General features: G+C 48.5%; 1 protein-coding gene across 3 annotated transcripts in view; it reads right to left on the reverse strand.

Moving 5' to 3' along the window:
* Positions 1–15,032, reverse strand: part of sbf2 (SET binding factor 2) — a 77,789-nt gene that overhangs the window by 21,822 nt on the left and 40,935 nt on the right. For all 3 annotated transcript variants that reach the window (XM_077023620.1, XM_077023621.1, XM_077023619.1), the window contains exons 14-17: positions 14,509–14,713; positions 14,299–14,408; positions 13,212–13,361; positions 5,021–5,089 (exon numbers count right to left, since the gene is read on the reverse strand). In XM_077023620.1, coding sequence (XP_076879735.1) covers positions 5,021–5,089; positions 13,212–13,361; positions 14,299–14,408; positions 14,509–14,713 — 534 coding nt within the window. The remainder of the gene's footprint in view (positions 1–5,020; positions 5,090–13,211; positions 13,362–14,298; positions 14,409–14,508; positions 14,714–15,032) is intronic.

The raw sequence follows: 15,032 nt of genomic DNA on the forward strand, positions 1-15,032 counted from the left end.
CCAACATACAAATTAGGCCATTAGCACCAAGACACGCATCCAACATTAAGCTCAGTCATCCACGCAGACGGGACGTGCTGTCCAAGGAGCCCACACCGGGCTGTAATTCTTTTTGAGAAGAATTCCAGCTGGCCTCGTCATGGCTAACGGACTCAGACAGAATGGACTCGGGTGTCTGTGCTGAGCTTCCAAAGGTCAACATATAAAGATATACTGAGATGGAGGTAGTCTGAGCTGTTTTTGCAGGGACGACACCAGATTTGTCTTAATTGTGTGGAAGTATGTGTGTGTGTGTGTGTGTGTGTGTGTGTGTGTGTGTGTGTGTGTGTGTGTGTGTGTGTGTGTATGTGTGTGTGTGTGTGTATGTGTGTGTGTGTGTGTGTGTGTGTGTGTGTGTGTGTGTGGGGGGGGGGGGGGGGGGGGCAGCCAGAGACAGCATGTGATCCGCGCAGGCCTGCAGGAACGCAACCGGGGTGTCTGGGAAGGAGAATCTCTCCAGTGCCAGAGCGATTTGCTATGTCTCGTAAAACCTGTCTGAAGCGAGGTTGAAGATGCTCAAGCTTTGATCCACACGCTCGCCTGGGCAGCGCGATGACTTACGAGTATTCTGGAACAAATAACCCGCCGTCCCTGCCTGCTTAATCATAAAACACCCCATGAGGGCGTTAAAATAAGCCTACACAACCTGAATAAACCGGTTTAGTGTATTAACAGGGGGCCTGGTGAGATGCTGCTGTACATCATTAAAAGTGTTGTGCTGCAAAATATTTGTGTGTAGGAGCGCTAAAAGTCATCTCGAATCAAACATCGTGTTTATAACTATGCCCTTTGACAAACAAAGCAGGGTAAAAGAACTGCAGGACAATGTGTTGCATGTGAGGCCAAACGGGCCCTGCAGGACACACACAGGACATGCCATAACTGTAGCTCGGACGAAGCTCCATGCAAAATAAACACGTGGGGGGGGTCAGGATCTGGGCGGACCCAGGAATGCGGGGATCATGCTAGCATATCACCACATGTGTGTGCTTCAAGAAATATAACAGCTCGACAAAGGGAACCCCTCCAGCGCCCTGCCGCACAAACCGTGGGCAGCAGAACGGCCACAATCGCACGGGATTGGCTGAAGTGTCGGGGGAGGTGGAGACCTTTTTTTTTTTGTTTGCATGCCAACTGTTCCCCAAGGATTGTTTGTGAGAAGTAGCAGGCACAGTGGTGTGAAGGAGGACACAAGCAGCACTCATAATAGCAGTGAGTACTCAGCAGTCTAACACAACCCCAGAGAGAGAAGACAAGAAAGAGTTGGGGGGGGGGCGTCCTGAAGAATGAACACTGAACTCGGGCCCATGCCAGAGATGACAGCACAGAGGTATTGTGGGTGTTTCTCTCTGCTTCACAATTTCACCAAAAAAAAAAAGTTTTGGAAAGGTCTGAATGTCATACCATTACAACAGGACACCTGTGGTTTGTGGTGAGCTTTCAAGGCCAAGGAATCTACACGCCGTTCATGGATTTGAATGACCTGCAGTTTGAGGACAGTGCCTTCGATGTGAAATTTGGGTCAAGTGCACAGTAACTCTTAGTTTGAATATCAGCTAAAAAAAAAAACAGACAGGCAGAGTGAAAGAGAGACCGGGTGCATTGGGGTGCTTCCCATGGACAGTGGCACTCAGATCTTGACCCCTTGACCTTGACCCCTGTTCAGCGTCGTTCCCTGGGACAGACGACAAGGCTCTGGAAGCTTGCCAGCCCAACCCTGGTAACCCAGATATCAGGCAAGCCACTGTAGCTGCTTAGAGTAGCTACATTTCTGTTACACACACATGCACACACACACACACTCTAACCCAGCCAAAATCACTTTAGGCATGCCTGCAGTTATCTACATAGAACTGTTGCCAAAAACGTCACAAAACGAAAACGTCTGTGTCGCTTTTGTATAACCAAAAATCTCAACAGCCTTATGCAGTAAAACAAATTTGAACAACAAAGTAAACTTGCTATTCCCGTTATGTTTAAGGGCATTACATGTGTAGTGAGAGAGCAGGAGGCCACGCTGTGAAATGTGAACACACGTGCAGTTTTTTGTTGATAAGAGAGGGAGGTTCACACAATCTGGCCAGAAAAATGCAGTGTTATGAAATTCTGACCCAGTTTATCGCACAGCCGAGCCTCAGAACATCTTTCAACTATGCACATGCAAGCGCCGCACACACACGCGCGCACACACACACACACACACACGGGCACACACTTCACCCCACCCTGCATATGGCAGTAATTCAGCAAGAGGAAGCAACCCACACGCTGGGGTCCATGAATGAGCAATCACTTCTCTTAGTGTCTTAAGAGAGGCTTCAGCCAATCACAGGCCAGCATCAGTGATGCTCAATGAGTGTCTTCATCAATGGGAGACTCAAAAGTCGGCATCCAAAGGCAACAAGAAAGCCTCAGTCAGCTCTCTCAGTCGAGTGCAGTTACATGCACTCCGTTGCATGCGCTATCACTCCAGCCATCTCCAGCACCCAGCGAGCTGAATCAGATCTTCTCTGCACAACGAACCAGATCTTCTCTGCATGGTGATAAGCCAGTGAGGTCTATGGACTACTCTGCTAATGTAAATGCCCCCGATAAAGTGTCCACGGTGCAAGATCAGGGCGTAGAAGGATGGCACTGGCACAAAGCTCAATGGCTAAGCTTCGGTCAGACTTCCGTGAATGTTTACACACTTACCGTGAGAAAAGGGACACACACGTACATAACAGCTTAGCATATATCGCTGTACGAAAGTACAGCGTAAAATAAAAAGTAAAAATATCAAAGACTTGCTTTTGTGTTCCTGCATTTGACCCACAAACATTATTCTGGACCACGGCTTCTCTGACCGGCTGCTAGGTTACAACGGAAAGACAACTACGAAGACGGCAGAGGAAACCTGCAAGCAATTATGTAATTTTAGCATACTGATCAGTAACGTGAGACCCCCGGCGTTCAATATGCAGGTGTGCACATGACGGGGTCTCAGCTGGGCGTGCTGCATGGTCAGTGTTGTAATGATCCTTAAATGATCCGTCTTTGACCCCAAGATCGTCCACTAGCCATGATGAGGCAATTTTGGCCATATCAAAACCAAGGACACGTGGCCAGATATCAACAAGGTCTGGACACGCTCAGTTTGATGACTCCAAGGATCACTGCACCTGGAAAGGAAGTAAGAGGAAGAGGAGGAGCATTTAAATCAGCACTCCTAAGCTTGAAAAAGACCCTCCTTCCTAGCGATGCAGGGGGGTAATGGGGGGGTAACAACAAACAGGCCCAAAACCCTGACTCTGCTTTCATCTTCTGCCAGAAAAAGAAATAACAGGCTGTGTGGCTAAGCACGAGATGACCAAGATGTGGGTGGAAAATGTGGAGAACGTAGCTGGAGAAATATGCAACGCGGGGGGGAAGTTGGGTTAGGGTGTTACTCGTGATCTTATGAGGATTGTGAGAGGACCTTCTGAAGATCCACAGACATCACTACGCCAAGGGCCTTCTCAGGGATGCCCGTGCCTCCGTTTTAGGAGATCACCTGCCGATATGCTGTAGGCGAGTTCTCAGTGACCTGGTCTTGCTCTCTGTGTGAGGAAGCCACACACGTACGCCGTTCTTCTGCAAAGCTGGGAAAGATCAGCCCTTTGGACCAGGAAGACATGCACGACATCTCATTTCTCTCATGCTTAACAGTCACTATCGGAGACATCTCACACATCTTTTTCTGCAGTCCAACCTGGCTGTCCAGACTTTTTACATAATGCTTTAATCAGGTTTACTGGTTACGTAAAACAGAAGAGGGATAACACGAAACCCAATACGATTGAGCAATGGCTTTCAGATGACTTAATACGTGTAAATCAGAAGAAAACTGTACAGCTGGTCAGAGAACTGTTCCCTGGGCCTGCAAAACATTTCAAATAGGCAGGTGCTCCTTCTCCATGCACAGAAACGGTGTTCTGACCCAAACCATTACCTGTCCTGCAGACAAATTACAAGACAGTTTCAGGGTCCCGACTGGTGCGACTAGCAAGAACTAGCTTCTCATTTTGTGGGATTTAGGTTTGAATCCCAGATGCGCCATGCAGTGTACTGCTTCAGACTGTCAACCACAGAGTTCAGTGGGTACCTATCTGAAAAAAAGAACTACTGGTGCAACCATCTGGTGATGTCTAGCGTGGACCTTCTACACTACACAGCTCAGACCAGAGCTCCCGCCGAGATCTTTCCCCGAAACCGAACTCCGAAAGGGGTCTTAAATATTCCTAACAGCAAACTCGTACAAAACAAGTTGAGCTCCATGTGTGCATGTGAGCGTGGGCAGATGTTTACAGACGGGGGTTTAAGGCCCAGGATGGAACAGGTGCTGCTGGACTGGTGAAGAATCACCAGCTCTTGGACGTGACGGTTATGTCAGAGGGTCCCACAGGATCGAGTCAACATGAGAATAAACTTCAGGGCAGCCAGCGTTCAGACGCTCACATATAGATACAATAGATGCATTGTGTCTGTCCCTATGAAACAAAATTGCATGCGCTTGTGCCAAATCTGTGTTGCAAGCCACAGCAAAAAGGACAGCAAATCCCAGCAGCCTTTCAGAGTTCACGAAAGACCCGTATCATTGCCTCGTGTCTGAGTGGGTGCCTGCTGTCTCCATAGTGTGGGTCTATTTTAAAACGTGGGGGGCGGAGAGGAATCTTGCGACACCATCCTGCATTCCTACGTCCTACATTAATGGCAACAATAGTGGCGGAATTGGGAAATAAAGGTAATCGATCGACCGAGTGGATCATCAATGTGCAACAACCCACGTCAATGATCCAGGTGTATGTAGGCAAGTTCATACAATACAATATATGACAGAGCTACTGTGATCAACATGGTGTCAATAGTTAAGTAAAAAATAAATAAATTTGACAAATGATGTACAATCAAGGGTTTGGTCTTACAATAAAACAAACAACCCCCCACATCCACCCCCACTTACCCGATAAAAGGCTGTCGTGAGAGGCAGTAACGCTGCTGCCACCGTGTACTCCTCCGAGTTGGAGCAGTCCTGGGGAAGATGGAGAGAAACAGGATCAGAGAAACACCACCAAGATCTACACGTAAACCGAATGAAACACCACCAAGAGCTACACCTAAACTGAGTGAAACACCACCAATATCTACACCTAAACTGAGTGAAACACCACCAATATCTACACCTAAACTGAGTGAAACACCACCAAGAGCTACACCTAAACCGAATGAAACACCACCAATATCTACACCTAAACTGAGTGAAACACCACCAATATCTACACCTAAACTGAGTGAAACACCACCAAGAGCTACACCTAAACTGAATGAAACACCACCAAGATCTACACCTAAACCGAATGAAACACCACCAATATCTACACCTAAACTGAGTGAAACACCACCAAGAGCTACACCTAAACTGAGTGAAACACCACCAAGAGCTACATCTAAACTGAATGAAACACCACCAAGATCTACACCTAAACCGAATGAAACACCACCAATATCTACACCTAAACTGAGTGAAACACCACCAATATCTACACCTAAACTGAGTGAAACACCACCAATATCTACACCTAAACTGAGTGAATCACCACCAATTTCTACACCTAAACTGAGTGAAACACCACCAATATCTACACCTAAACTGAGTGAATCACCACCAATTTCTACACCTAAACTGAGTGAAACACCACCAATATCTACACCTAAACTGAATGAAACACCACCAAGATCTACACCTAAACTGAGTGAAACACCACCAATATCTACACCTAAACTGAGTGAAACACCACCAATATCTACACCTAAACTGAATGAAACACCACCAAGATCTACACCTAAACCGAATGAAACACCACCAAGAGCTACACCTAAACCGAATGAAACACCACCAAGAGCTACACCTAAACTGAGTGAAACACCACCAATATCTACACCTAAACTGAGTGAAACACCACCAATATCTACACCTAAACTGAGTGAATCACCACCAATTTCTACACCTAAACTGAGTGAAACACCACCAATATCTACACCTAAACTGAATGAAACACCACCAAGATCTACACCTAAACTGAGTGAAACACCACCAATATCTACACCTAAACTGAGTGAAACACCACCAATATCTACACCTAAACTGAATGAAACACCACCAAGATCTACACCTAAACTGAGTGAAACACCACCAATATCTACACCTAAACTGAGTGAAACACCACCAAGATCTACACCTAAACAGTGGTCATCAGGTAAAGACCTGACATCTAAAACTAGAGCATAGTGGTCATAATGCATCTAATTTCATACTGTATAGTAACCAGCGCACTCTAAACCCAACACCCCCCTTCCTAATGGTCGGTAGACTTTTTATGGCTGCGTGTTACTGTTTGTCAGTGCTGGCAAAAATGTCTAACTGCAGCGCTTCATATGTTCTCAGTAAACTTACATAAACCTTTCTGTGACCGAACTGGCAGAACGTTTCAAATTGTAAATTATTTAACGATTTGCATTCATACATTGCAGATTCTGGGTTTAAGCTTGAAAACTCATCAAAAATGTTTGTGGCCTGTTACATAAAGCCAAACTACTTTAGTAAACACACCAGTTTATTAGAACATTGCACTTTGAAACGGTCAACAGCATTTAGCCAGAAAACTTAGAACCTCGTTTTAAGTTTCCATCTCATCGTTTTTTTTTTTAGAAAGGTAAGAAGACAGATTTAGAGATTACTGTAGGTGACACAGCGTGTTTCACACAGGAAGACGCGGTCACAATGACTAGAGGCAAAAGAGAAGATGTGGGACTAGAGACAAACAGCTGAATTTACAACCATTTACATAATGGGCATCCCAGGGGATGTGGGTGGTTAAGAATGCATAAACTTTTTTCTCTTGGGCCACAAAATGTTTTCTTGTGATTTGTTTAAATTGTCAAAAAAAAAACCAAAAAAAAAAAAAACAAATCCGTCTTAGACCCCCCCCCCCCCCCTTCCCGAAATTTCAGAAAAGTAAACAAGATTTCAAATAAATTCTGTCCTATTTTGTGTGTGCGCATGTATGTACATGATTGTGTGTGTGTGTGTGTGTGTGTGTGTGTAAGACATTTTCACCTCCATAGAAAAACACTGGAATGTATTTGGAATGTATGGAGAGAAGCAAATGTAAAACAGAACTTCCTGTTGAGAACAACCCCAACACCCCCCACAGCCCCCCAACACCCCCCACAGCCCCCCACAGCCCCCCACAGCCCCAGTCTGGTTCTTAATGGCTGGTGAGCAGAACTGCTTTGTTTACCCGCAGCATCTTTGAAAACATGTAGAAAGCGAAGACCCCTAATGACGAGAGGAGACCTGGCGGAAACCAAAACGAAATGCAGCATTGAAAACGTTCTGTCCTACTGGGAGTACACACACAGACACGTTTACGTGTCTAATGTAGACTGCACACCCTGGAGACATATATTTGAATACCGAATATGATCAAGAAATACACACAGGTAAACACATACTCTGATGGCCATTTGATCTGATCAGTGAGAGAACAGGTGTAACAGGTACACCCTGAGGAGTATACCAGTGCGTGATTCAGCCCCGCTACACCTACACAGCTGCTAGTCACACAGGAATGCACGGGACCATGAGTCTATGACTCAGGCTGACACAGCCAGGACATGCTCCTACCTGGATGTGTGTGTGTGTGTGTGTGTGTGTGTGTGTGTGTGTGTGTGTGTGTGTGTGGTGGTGCCAAGAGAGTCCTCCCTCCTAGAACGGCCCTCTCTCCGACCAAGTTTAAACCGAAGGGAAGTGAGGTCGTGTAAGCTTCCTGTGAGCGTCACTCTTCCGGGATGCTACCCGAGCGTCATGGGGGACGGCAGCACGGCACCATCATGTGAAACGGAGAAAACATTTGCGTCGGCGGATGACGATAACCAAAATAAACCCTGAAAAGCCGTCGCCACAGGTTAGCCACTGGTTCTGTGACATGTCCAGTGTTTGCTCAGTGCTCCGGTGAAAACAGTCACGTGGGTTTATTCAGTCCGCCCTGACCGTGTGAAAGGGCCGCACTGATGGACCTGCCCGTTCTCATGGCCGACTGTTTACCTGCTGCTGTGGGATGACATCCTGAGCTGTGTGGGAGTAACGGCCATCGCAGCTTCCCAGCACTTTTCTTTCTGCGTTATGTAACCTCATCTTGCTAGAGGCCACACAGCCGCCCCTGGCTCAGGGGGAAAAAGCTGGCAGACCTGCCATGCCTTCTTGCGTGGCACGCTTTCGGGGGCTATTCAGACAGCGTTTCACCCTTGTCTGGCCTCGGAAGAACACTGCCCGTCAGAGATTTGACCTCCATCAAGGTCACAATGCCATCAGCCTAATCATTTTCTGCTGCATGGTCTTTCTGTTAGAATGAAGGGGGCAGCTTTGCAGAAACCCCCCCCACCCGGTATGTTCATGAGAATAAGACCACATGTGGAACAGACAGACGAGGACACTGTTCCGACGTCCTTTGGCGATGCAGGAGAACAGAACCCAGCCGTCCCACTGTGCAGGAAATGGCCGGGATGCCAGGATGTGGTTGAACTCTGTAGCCCAGCGGGACTCTGCTCGCCTTACACAACGCACAGGCCTCCAGCACCGTGCAGCTGCGACTAGCACCCACACGCCAGACCCGGGCCAAACAACATTCTGCAAATACTCCAATTAAGCCCATTAATGCGTTTGTCGCGGGGCCGGAGTCTGTGATTAATAAGGTCTTTCCTGCAGAGCTTGGAGAGATAGCTACGGTTTGAAGGGCATTCACCCTGGCACTGTCTTCATGCTAATTGAGCAAGCACGAAACCAGGAACTGCTTGCTAGCAGCTATTTCTGACAAACACACACAACAGGAATGCACGACATAATGTGGTTATTAACAGCTCTTTTCCCAGAAGATGCTGAAAATAAGGTTCAGGAGAAAGGCGGCCAACAGCCGACCCTCGGCACACAGGCACAGGAGGGAGCGTCGGCGACCGCCTCATACAGAAAGCAGCAGACCTCTGGCACGTGAACGCCGTCAAGCCATACATGTGTTTGTTTTTGGACGTTCATAGAATTGTTGTCCAAACAGATCATTCTGAACACGGACTGGAGCACGGCGTGCAAACAGGTGCGGCGTGTCAGTTCGGGAATGCTCGAACGCATTTCGAAAGCATGCGGTTATTAATACAGGAAAAGCACTGCGGGCCCCAAGGAGCACAGTGAACATCAGCGGGTACAGCCACTTCCAGAAAGATCCGGAACATTTCGGAAAGCGCTCGGGCAGATGGTCGCCTTAGCAGCCATGTGCCTCGGACAAGACCCACCCCCATGCTTCCCCATGGTTCTGGAGAAAACGATCTCGCCGATCCGCACCGTGACTCCCCGTCTGAGGGCGCTCTGGGCGGTAGGTGATGCGCTTTGGCTCAAACGATTTTGCCCCTATAAAGGGCTTTGTCTGCTTACACTTAACGGCCTGAAAACAGGCGCTAGAGTCTCCGGGACGAGATCTACAGCTTCACACATAACTCGTCATAAATCTCAACACGTGTGCACCGAGTCGGCTGAGAACAGCACGTCCACGGACAGGACAGAGACGTGGTCATGCGCTTCCCGGGACGGATCAGACAGAGGACAGAGCAAACATTTCCTCCCGTATCACGTGGTGAATGAGGTGATGAGTGTCATCTTTGCTCTAATGTACAGACTGTAACGTGACATCAAAGGTTCCCCTCTTGGGTGAGATGTGCGTGCCACGGTGACGCACATGCTTGTCAACCGCATCGAGTAACAAGCCATCTCAGCAGCCTTAATGGGCATATGGATCCTATAATGACCTTCAGCGGGAGTATGAGAGCATGTTGACACGTTTCGCCAATGCAAATAGCGCTGACCACCCTCCTGTGGACATGAGAGAGGTCTATTCTCTGTAAGCCCATGGACACGAGACAGGTCTTTTCTCTGTAAGCCCATGGACACGAGACAGGTCTTTTCTCTGTAAGCCCATGGACACGAGACAGGTCTTTTCTCTGTAAGCCCATGGACACGAGACAGGTCTTTTCTCTGTAAGCCCATGGACACGAGATAGGTCTATTCTCTGTCAGCCCGTGGACATCAGACAGGTCTTTTCACTGTCAGCCCGTGGACATCAGACATGTCTTTCCACTGTCAGCCCGTGGACATCAGACAGGTCTTTTCACTGTAAGCCTGTGGACATGAGGCAGGTCTTTTCTCTATAAGCCCATGGACATGAGGCAGGTCTATTCTCTGTGAGCCCATGGACATGAGGCAGGTCTATTCTCTGTGAGCCCATGAACATGAGGCAGGTCTATTCTCTGTGAGCCCATGAACATGAGGCAGGTCTATTCTCTGTGTGAGGGTCAGGTGTTTCAAAGAGGTCACCGCGTGCAGGTGTCGTGACCACGAGTTGGAAGCTCTGTTGTCTGACATCTCAGTGCTTTCCGAGACAGGACAGCCAGAGCCCCACAACTCAGGTACGGAAGTAATCAGAGGGAAGGACAGACTATCTATTAACGTTGCTTCTTTTATAGCTCATTGGAGACAAATCCACTGACCTCAAACTCATCACCAGAGCCAAAACTCATGACCAAGTATCTGGAAAATGAGAAGATCTTTTTACAACAGCTGTGGCCTTAGTAAATTATGACGGCAAAAACAACAAGTTCAATATTACCTAGAACGACATGAAATAATTACAAAATTCCTACGATGCTTTTCCTGATCTTTTGGGCCAACCAGACAGTCAGATATTTACGCTGCATATGTGAATATATTAGTGCCATTATTTTGAAAATACAGCACACTTACCTAGGTAAAAAATGTGTTGGCTCTAAAACATTCTTTGACCTCTCGTTCCTTCATGTCATAATGTTGCTAGGAGACCACTTTAATAATACAGATGCCTAAATTTTTGTACAAATCTCGTAGAGGCCTCCAATGGGCTATTCACACATGTCTATTAAACGTATCTGACACAGGAAGACTTATGGCTGTAGGACGATAAAAACCAAGAATGACAATATTTTAGACGAACAGTGTTGGTCTGATGAAGCTATCTCCGCTACATCCATGGAGACATTCCTGAGTCCAGGGTGTCTGTCTCTTGCAGGGTGGTGACCCACAATGCTCTGGAGGGAAGATGCATGCTAACTCCCCTCAGCACAGGGGTCGCTGGGAGTATCACTGGCCCCTTCTATGCAGCATGGCTTTGCACGAGCAGAGAGGACGCTCACAGACGAACGTCCCACAACGTTCCCCCGGTCCAAATTAGGTCGCGGAGACACGGCCATGCAGCCGGGCACGTGGACGTGAGCTTTTACCACTGGGGCAATCGACACCCCTCCGACGTTGGCTCGGCAGGGGGGCGGAATCGGTCAGGTGGTTCTGATTAGGACGTCTCCACGTGCCTCCGAGCCCAGAAAGCTGCTCCTGACACAAGGCAGAGCCTCTGGACCACTCCAAATGAGCAGGACAGGGAGGAGGAACGTGGGGTGGGGGGGTGGGGGGGGTATTTGCTCCTTCCACAGTCCGTTGTCTTCAGCTTCCTCCCCAAACACATTCCATGTTATATTGCAGCCTTCAGTGCCAAATGCCCTTTGCTCTCAAGCTGCAGCGAAAGTGTGTGTAAATCTAAATGCAGTCACGTGTCATTACACTGTAGGTCATCTTTGGTTAACTTATTCTAATGTCTAATAATGCAGAGGTTTTGTGCACATTGCTGTATAGAATTTTTAGATCTTTCAGATACATCATCACCAGTATAGCGTGATATTACTTAAACCTCTTGTATTACTTAGACATAAACGTATTCTGTATTTGGTTCACATTTACCATTAGAGCAAACCTAAAAGTTCATTAAATGTACCAGATGAAATGACACGTTTAAATTTAGCTCTTACTCTTATGATGATGTCGGCTGTTACTGTTACACTGACATACAGGCGTTTCTCCCTTGGGAGTGAGAGTGGGGTGGGGAGTGAGAGTGGGGTGGGGAGTGAGAGTGGGGTGGGGAGTGAGAGTGGGGAGTGAGAGTGGGGTGGGGAGTGAGAGTGGGGTGGGGAGTGAGAGTGGGGAGTGAGAGTGCGGTGGGGAGTGAGAGTGCGGTGGGGAGTGAGAGTGGGGTGGGGAGTGAGAGTGGGGTGGGGAGTGAGAGTGGGGTGGGGTAATGAGGCAACATACCAAAGCCATTCTCCAAGGGCCAAGGGCAAATACATGTAGGGGGCGGAGCCACATACTTTAACCTCGCGTGGCACGCGGGTGGTTGGGCGGCAGGCGCTTAGGCTGCCCCGCCCACTTTTGCAGCTCGCACATTCAGCGAATGGAAGCACGGCGTTCGTGCTGCTTACGTCCACGGATGCCAGGTCTAATCGTTTAGAGGAGCGGCAGAATACCAGGAACTCAAAACGACTCCATAAAAGCAGCAGACGGGTAAAGCGCTGCGACGCTGTTAAAACCCCTCGGCCTCATGGTGGGAAGGCGTAAAACACAAGGGACTGACAGCAGGACCTCGATACACACACCGACTGATGATGCTATAACAGCTGAAAAAGGAAATGCAACAGAGAACTGTTTAATAACCCCGTTCAGGCAATTTGGAGGCTGAATTAGAGCTACACAGGAATCGTGCAGGAGGCTTCTGATGGGAGAGTTGCTCACCAGCGGTGAGATCTCTGAAAGGCCTCTGAATCAGGAAAAACAACAAGCGCTGTAAATAATCCTCTCAGTCACATGTTTGAGATGAGTCACTACACCCAAGTTGTCCAAATCACCCTGGTATTTTCCAAAACTAAACAATAAACACTAAACACTAGGAGGCAAATTTATTGAGGGCAGCATAAGGCTGAGTCTACCGCAGCAGACGTGTCCAGACCTGGCCAATGAACACTGTCTACTCACTAGTCATTACAGAGCACAAAAGTCTCTCACCTCAAATCAAACCTTCCTCAGCCCATCAAAGACTTTTAGGACTGATTCTGGATGACTGATACATAAATCCGAAACCACTGAAAATAAGATTCCGAAGTAACTAATACGTGAGTCACCGAAACTGTGTAAGGAGCATGTGTGTGTAGGGGCGTGTGTGTGTGTGTGTGTGTGTGTGTGCGGGGGGGGGTACCTGTAGAGCACAGTTCATCAGTCTCACTATGTGGTCGAACTGCTGGTGGTCAAGGATGGCACGGTTCTGCTGTACGCGGACGCTCAGCTCTTCCGTCAGGCACTGGCGTGTCGCCTTGCCCTTCAGGGCCCGCAAGGCTGCAGGGAGAGCCTGGACACAGGCGCACAGGGACACAGGCGCACAGGGACACAGCCAAACGTCACGACTGGGCAGAGCCACCAATGATGGCTGCTACTGCGCCCTCATTCTAACGGGAACAGGCCCTTCACATTACAGAAACCTACACAAACCTGCAATGATTACTTTATACACGTAAACCCAAAAAAATACACCATTTCCCAAAATGCCAGGCATTGTGGCATTTAACTGTCAGGAAAAAGATCTTAACGTGCCAATACGCTACAGGAGGGAGCATGTTGGATCCACACTGTCCTGAAGGTCCTGACCCCTGGCTGCTCTGTGATCACCCTGCAGCGACCTTCCTCCCAGGAGGATGACCCCGCAGCGTGGTGCTGACTGATTTACTACCTGCCTGGAGCAGTAAGCAGGGATCTTGCTGTATTCGCCCAAACCAAACAACAAGGGCTTAAACACTGCGAGGTCTGAAGGAAGAGGTCGATGCCCAGGGGTGTTCACCAGGACAGGGGAGGCAGAGGAGCTTGCCCACCCCTGCCTCTCGCTTTTAAAGAAAGGTCAATTATACAGCCATTTAGCTTAGAAAAATGCAAAAGGATTAGGCAAAAAAAAAACAAAACAACAAAAAACGGCGCTAGTTAATGTTAGAATAATGTTTCTATTGGTGATGAAGGGAGGGAGATAAGAGGAGAATGTGTGGTTGTTTGTTCACCCTCAAGACTCCTCGTCTGTGTACAGCTACCAGCTGGACCTCTGATAGTGGCGTCCATTCTCAGAACGCCATCAGCAGTACTAATCTCTGCGTGCATGTGTGTGGATGTCTGTTTTTCTTTGTGTGTATGTGTGTGTGTGTGTGTGTGTGTGTGTGTGTGTGTGTGTGTGTGCCTTTTAAAGCACGAGCTCCCTTAAAACTGTTCCGCTACGTGCTTGTTAAACGGCTGCCGAGAGTCACCTTCTCCGTCTCCAGTGTCTTGTTGTCGAAGATGAGGCCGATGCACCTCCGTACAACCTCCAGACGCCGGGCGCTGTTGAACACGGCACATCCCTTCCCTGCCAGGGACGCTGCAAGACACACAGCACACCCGCAGTCACACTCGGGGTCCTAGAGACCTCCGGAGTCACACCAGGCACACTCCTGCGCCAACGTTGGTCATTCACTCACCGACGGGGGGGCCGGCGGGTACCACGCACTTCCTCTCGGGCCGGCTGCCGAGGGTGACGTGGTTCTGCTTGGCCACGCCCTCCTGCATCAGCTCATCCAGCCTGTCCTGGTCCAGCAGGGGGAAGGGCACTACGTGTACCCGCAGGTGGGAGCCCTCGCTGGGCCGAGGCACTTTCTGGAAAGCCATGTGGGGGTTGGGGTTCTCCTGCAGGGGCAGGAACAGAAGCACTTAAGCTCACCTAAGCTTTCCACGGCTGCATGAGCTGTCAATGATTCAGCAAGGAATGAAAAATGCCTTTCACAACCACAGACTGTATTAGTGGATCTTCTCTGAGCTTCTCTGCAGATGCTTAAAAGCTTAGTAAACAAACTCTTTGTCCTAACTAAAACATCCATGGCCCGAGCGTTGATGGTCAAATATTTGGCAAAGCCACGAAGCTCAATCAACACAATGGGAATAGAACTGAAGAGCAAAACAGTTTAGAGGGAGATGTGTTTGAAAGAACAGCCAGATGGACTGAGGA

Source organism: Brachyhypopomus gauderio, chromosome 12 (assembly GCF_052324685.1).
Source record: "Brachyhypopomus gauderio isolate BG-103 chromosome 12, BGAUD_0.2, whole genome shotgun sequence".
Lineage (NCBI taxonomy): Eukaryota > Metazoa > Chordata > Actinopteri > Gymnotiformes > Hypopomidae > Brachyhypopomus > Brachyhypopomus gauderio.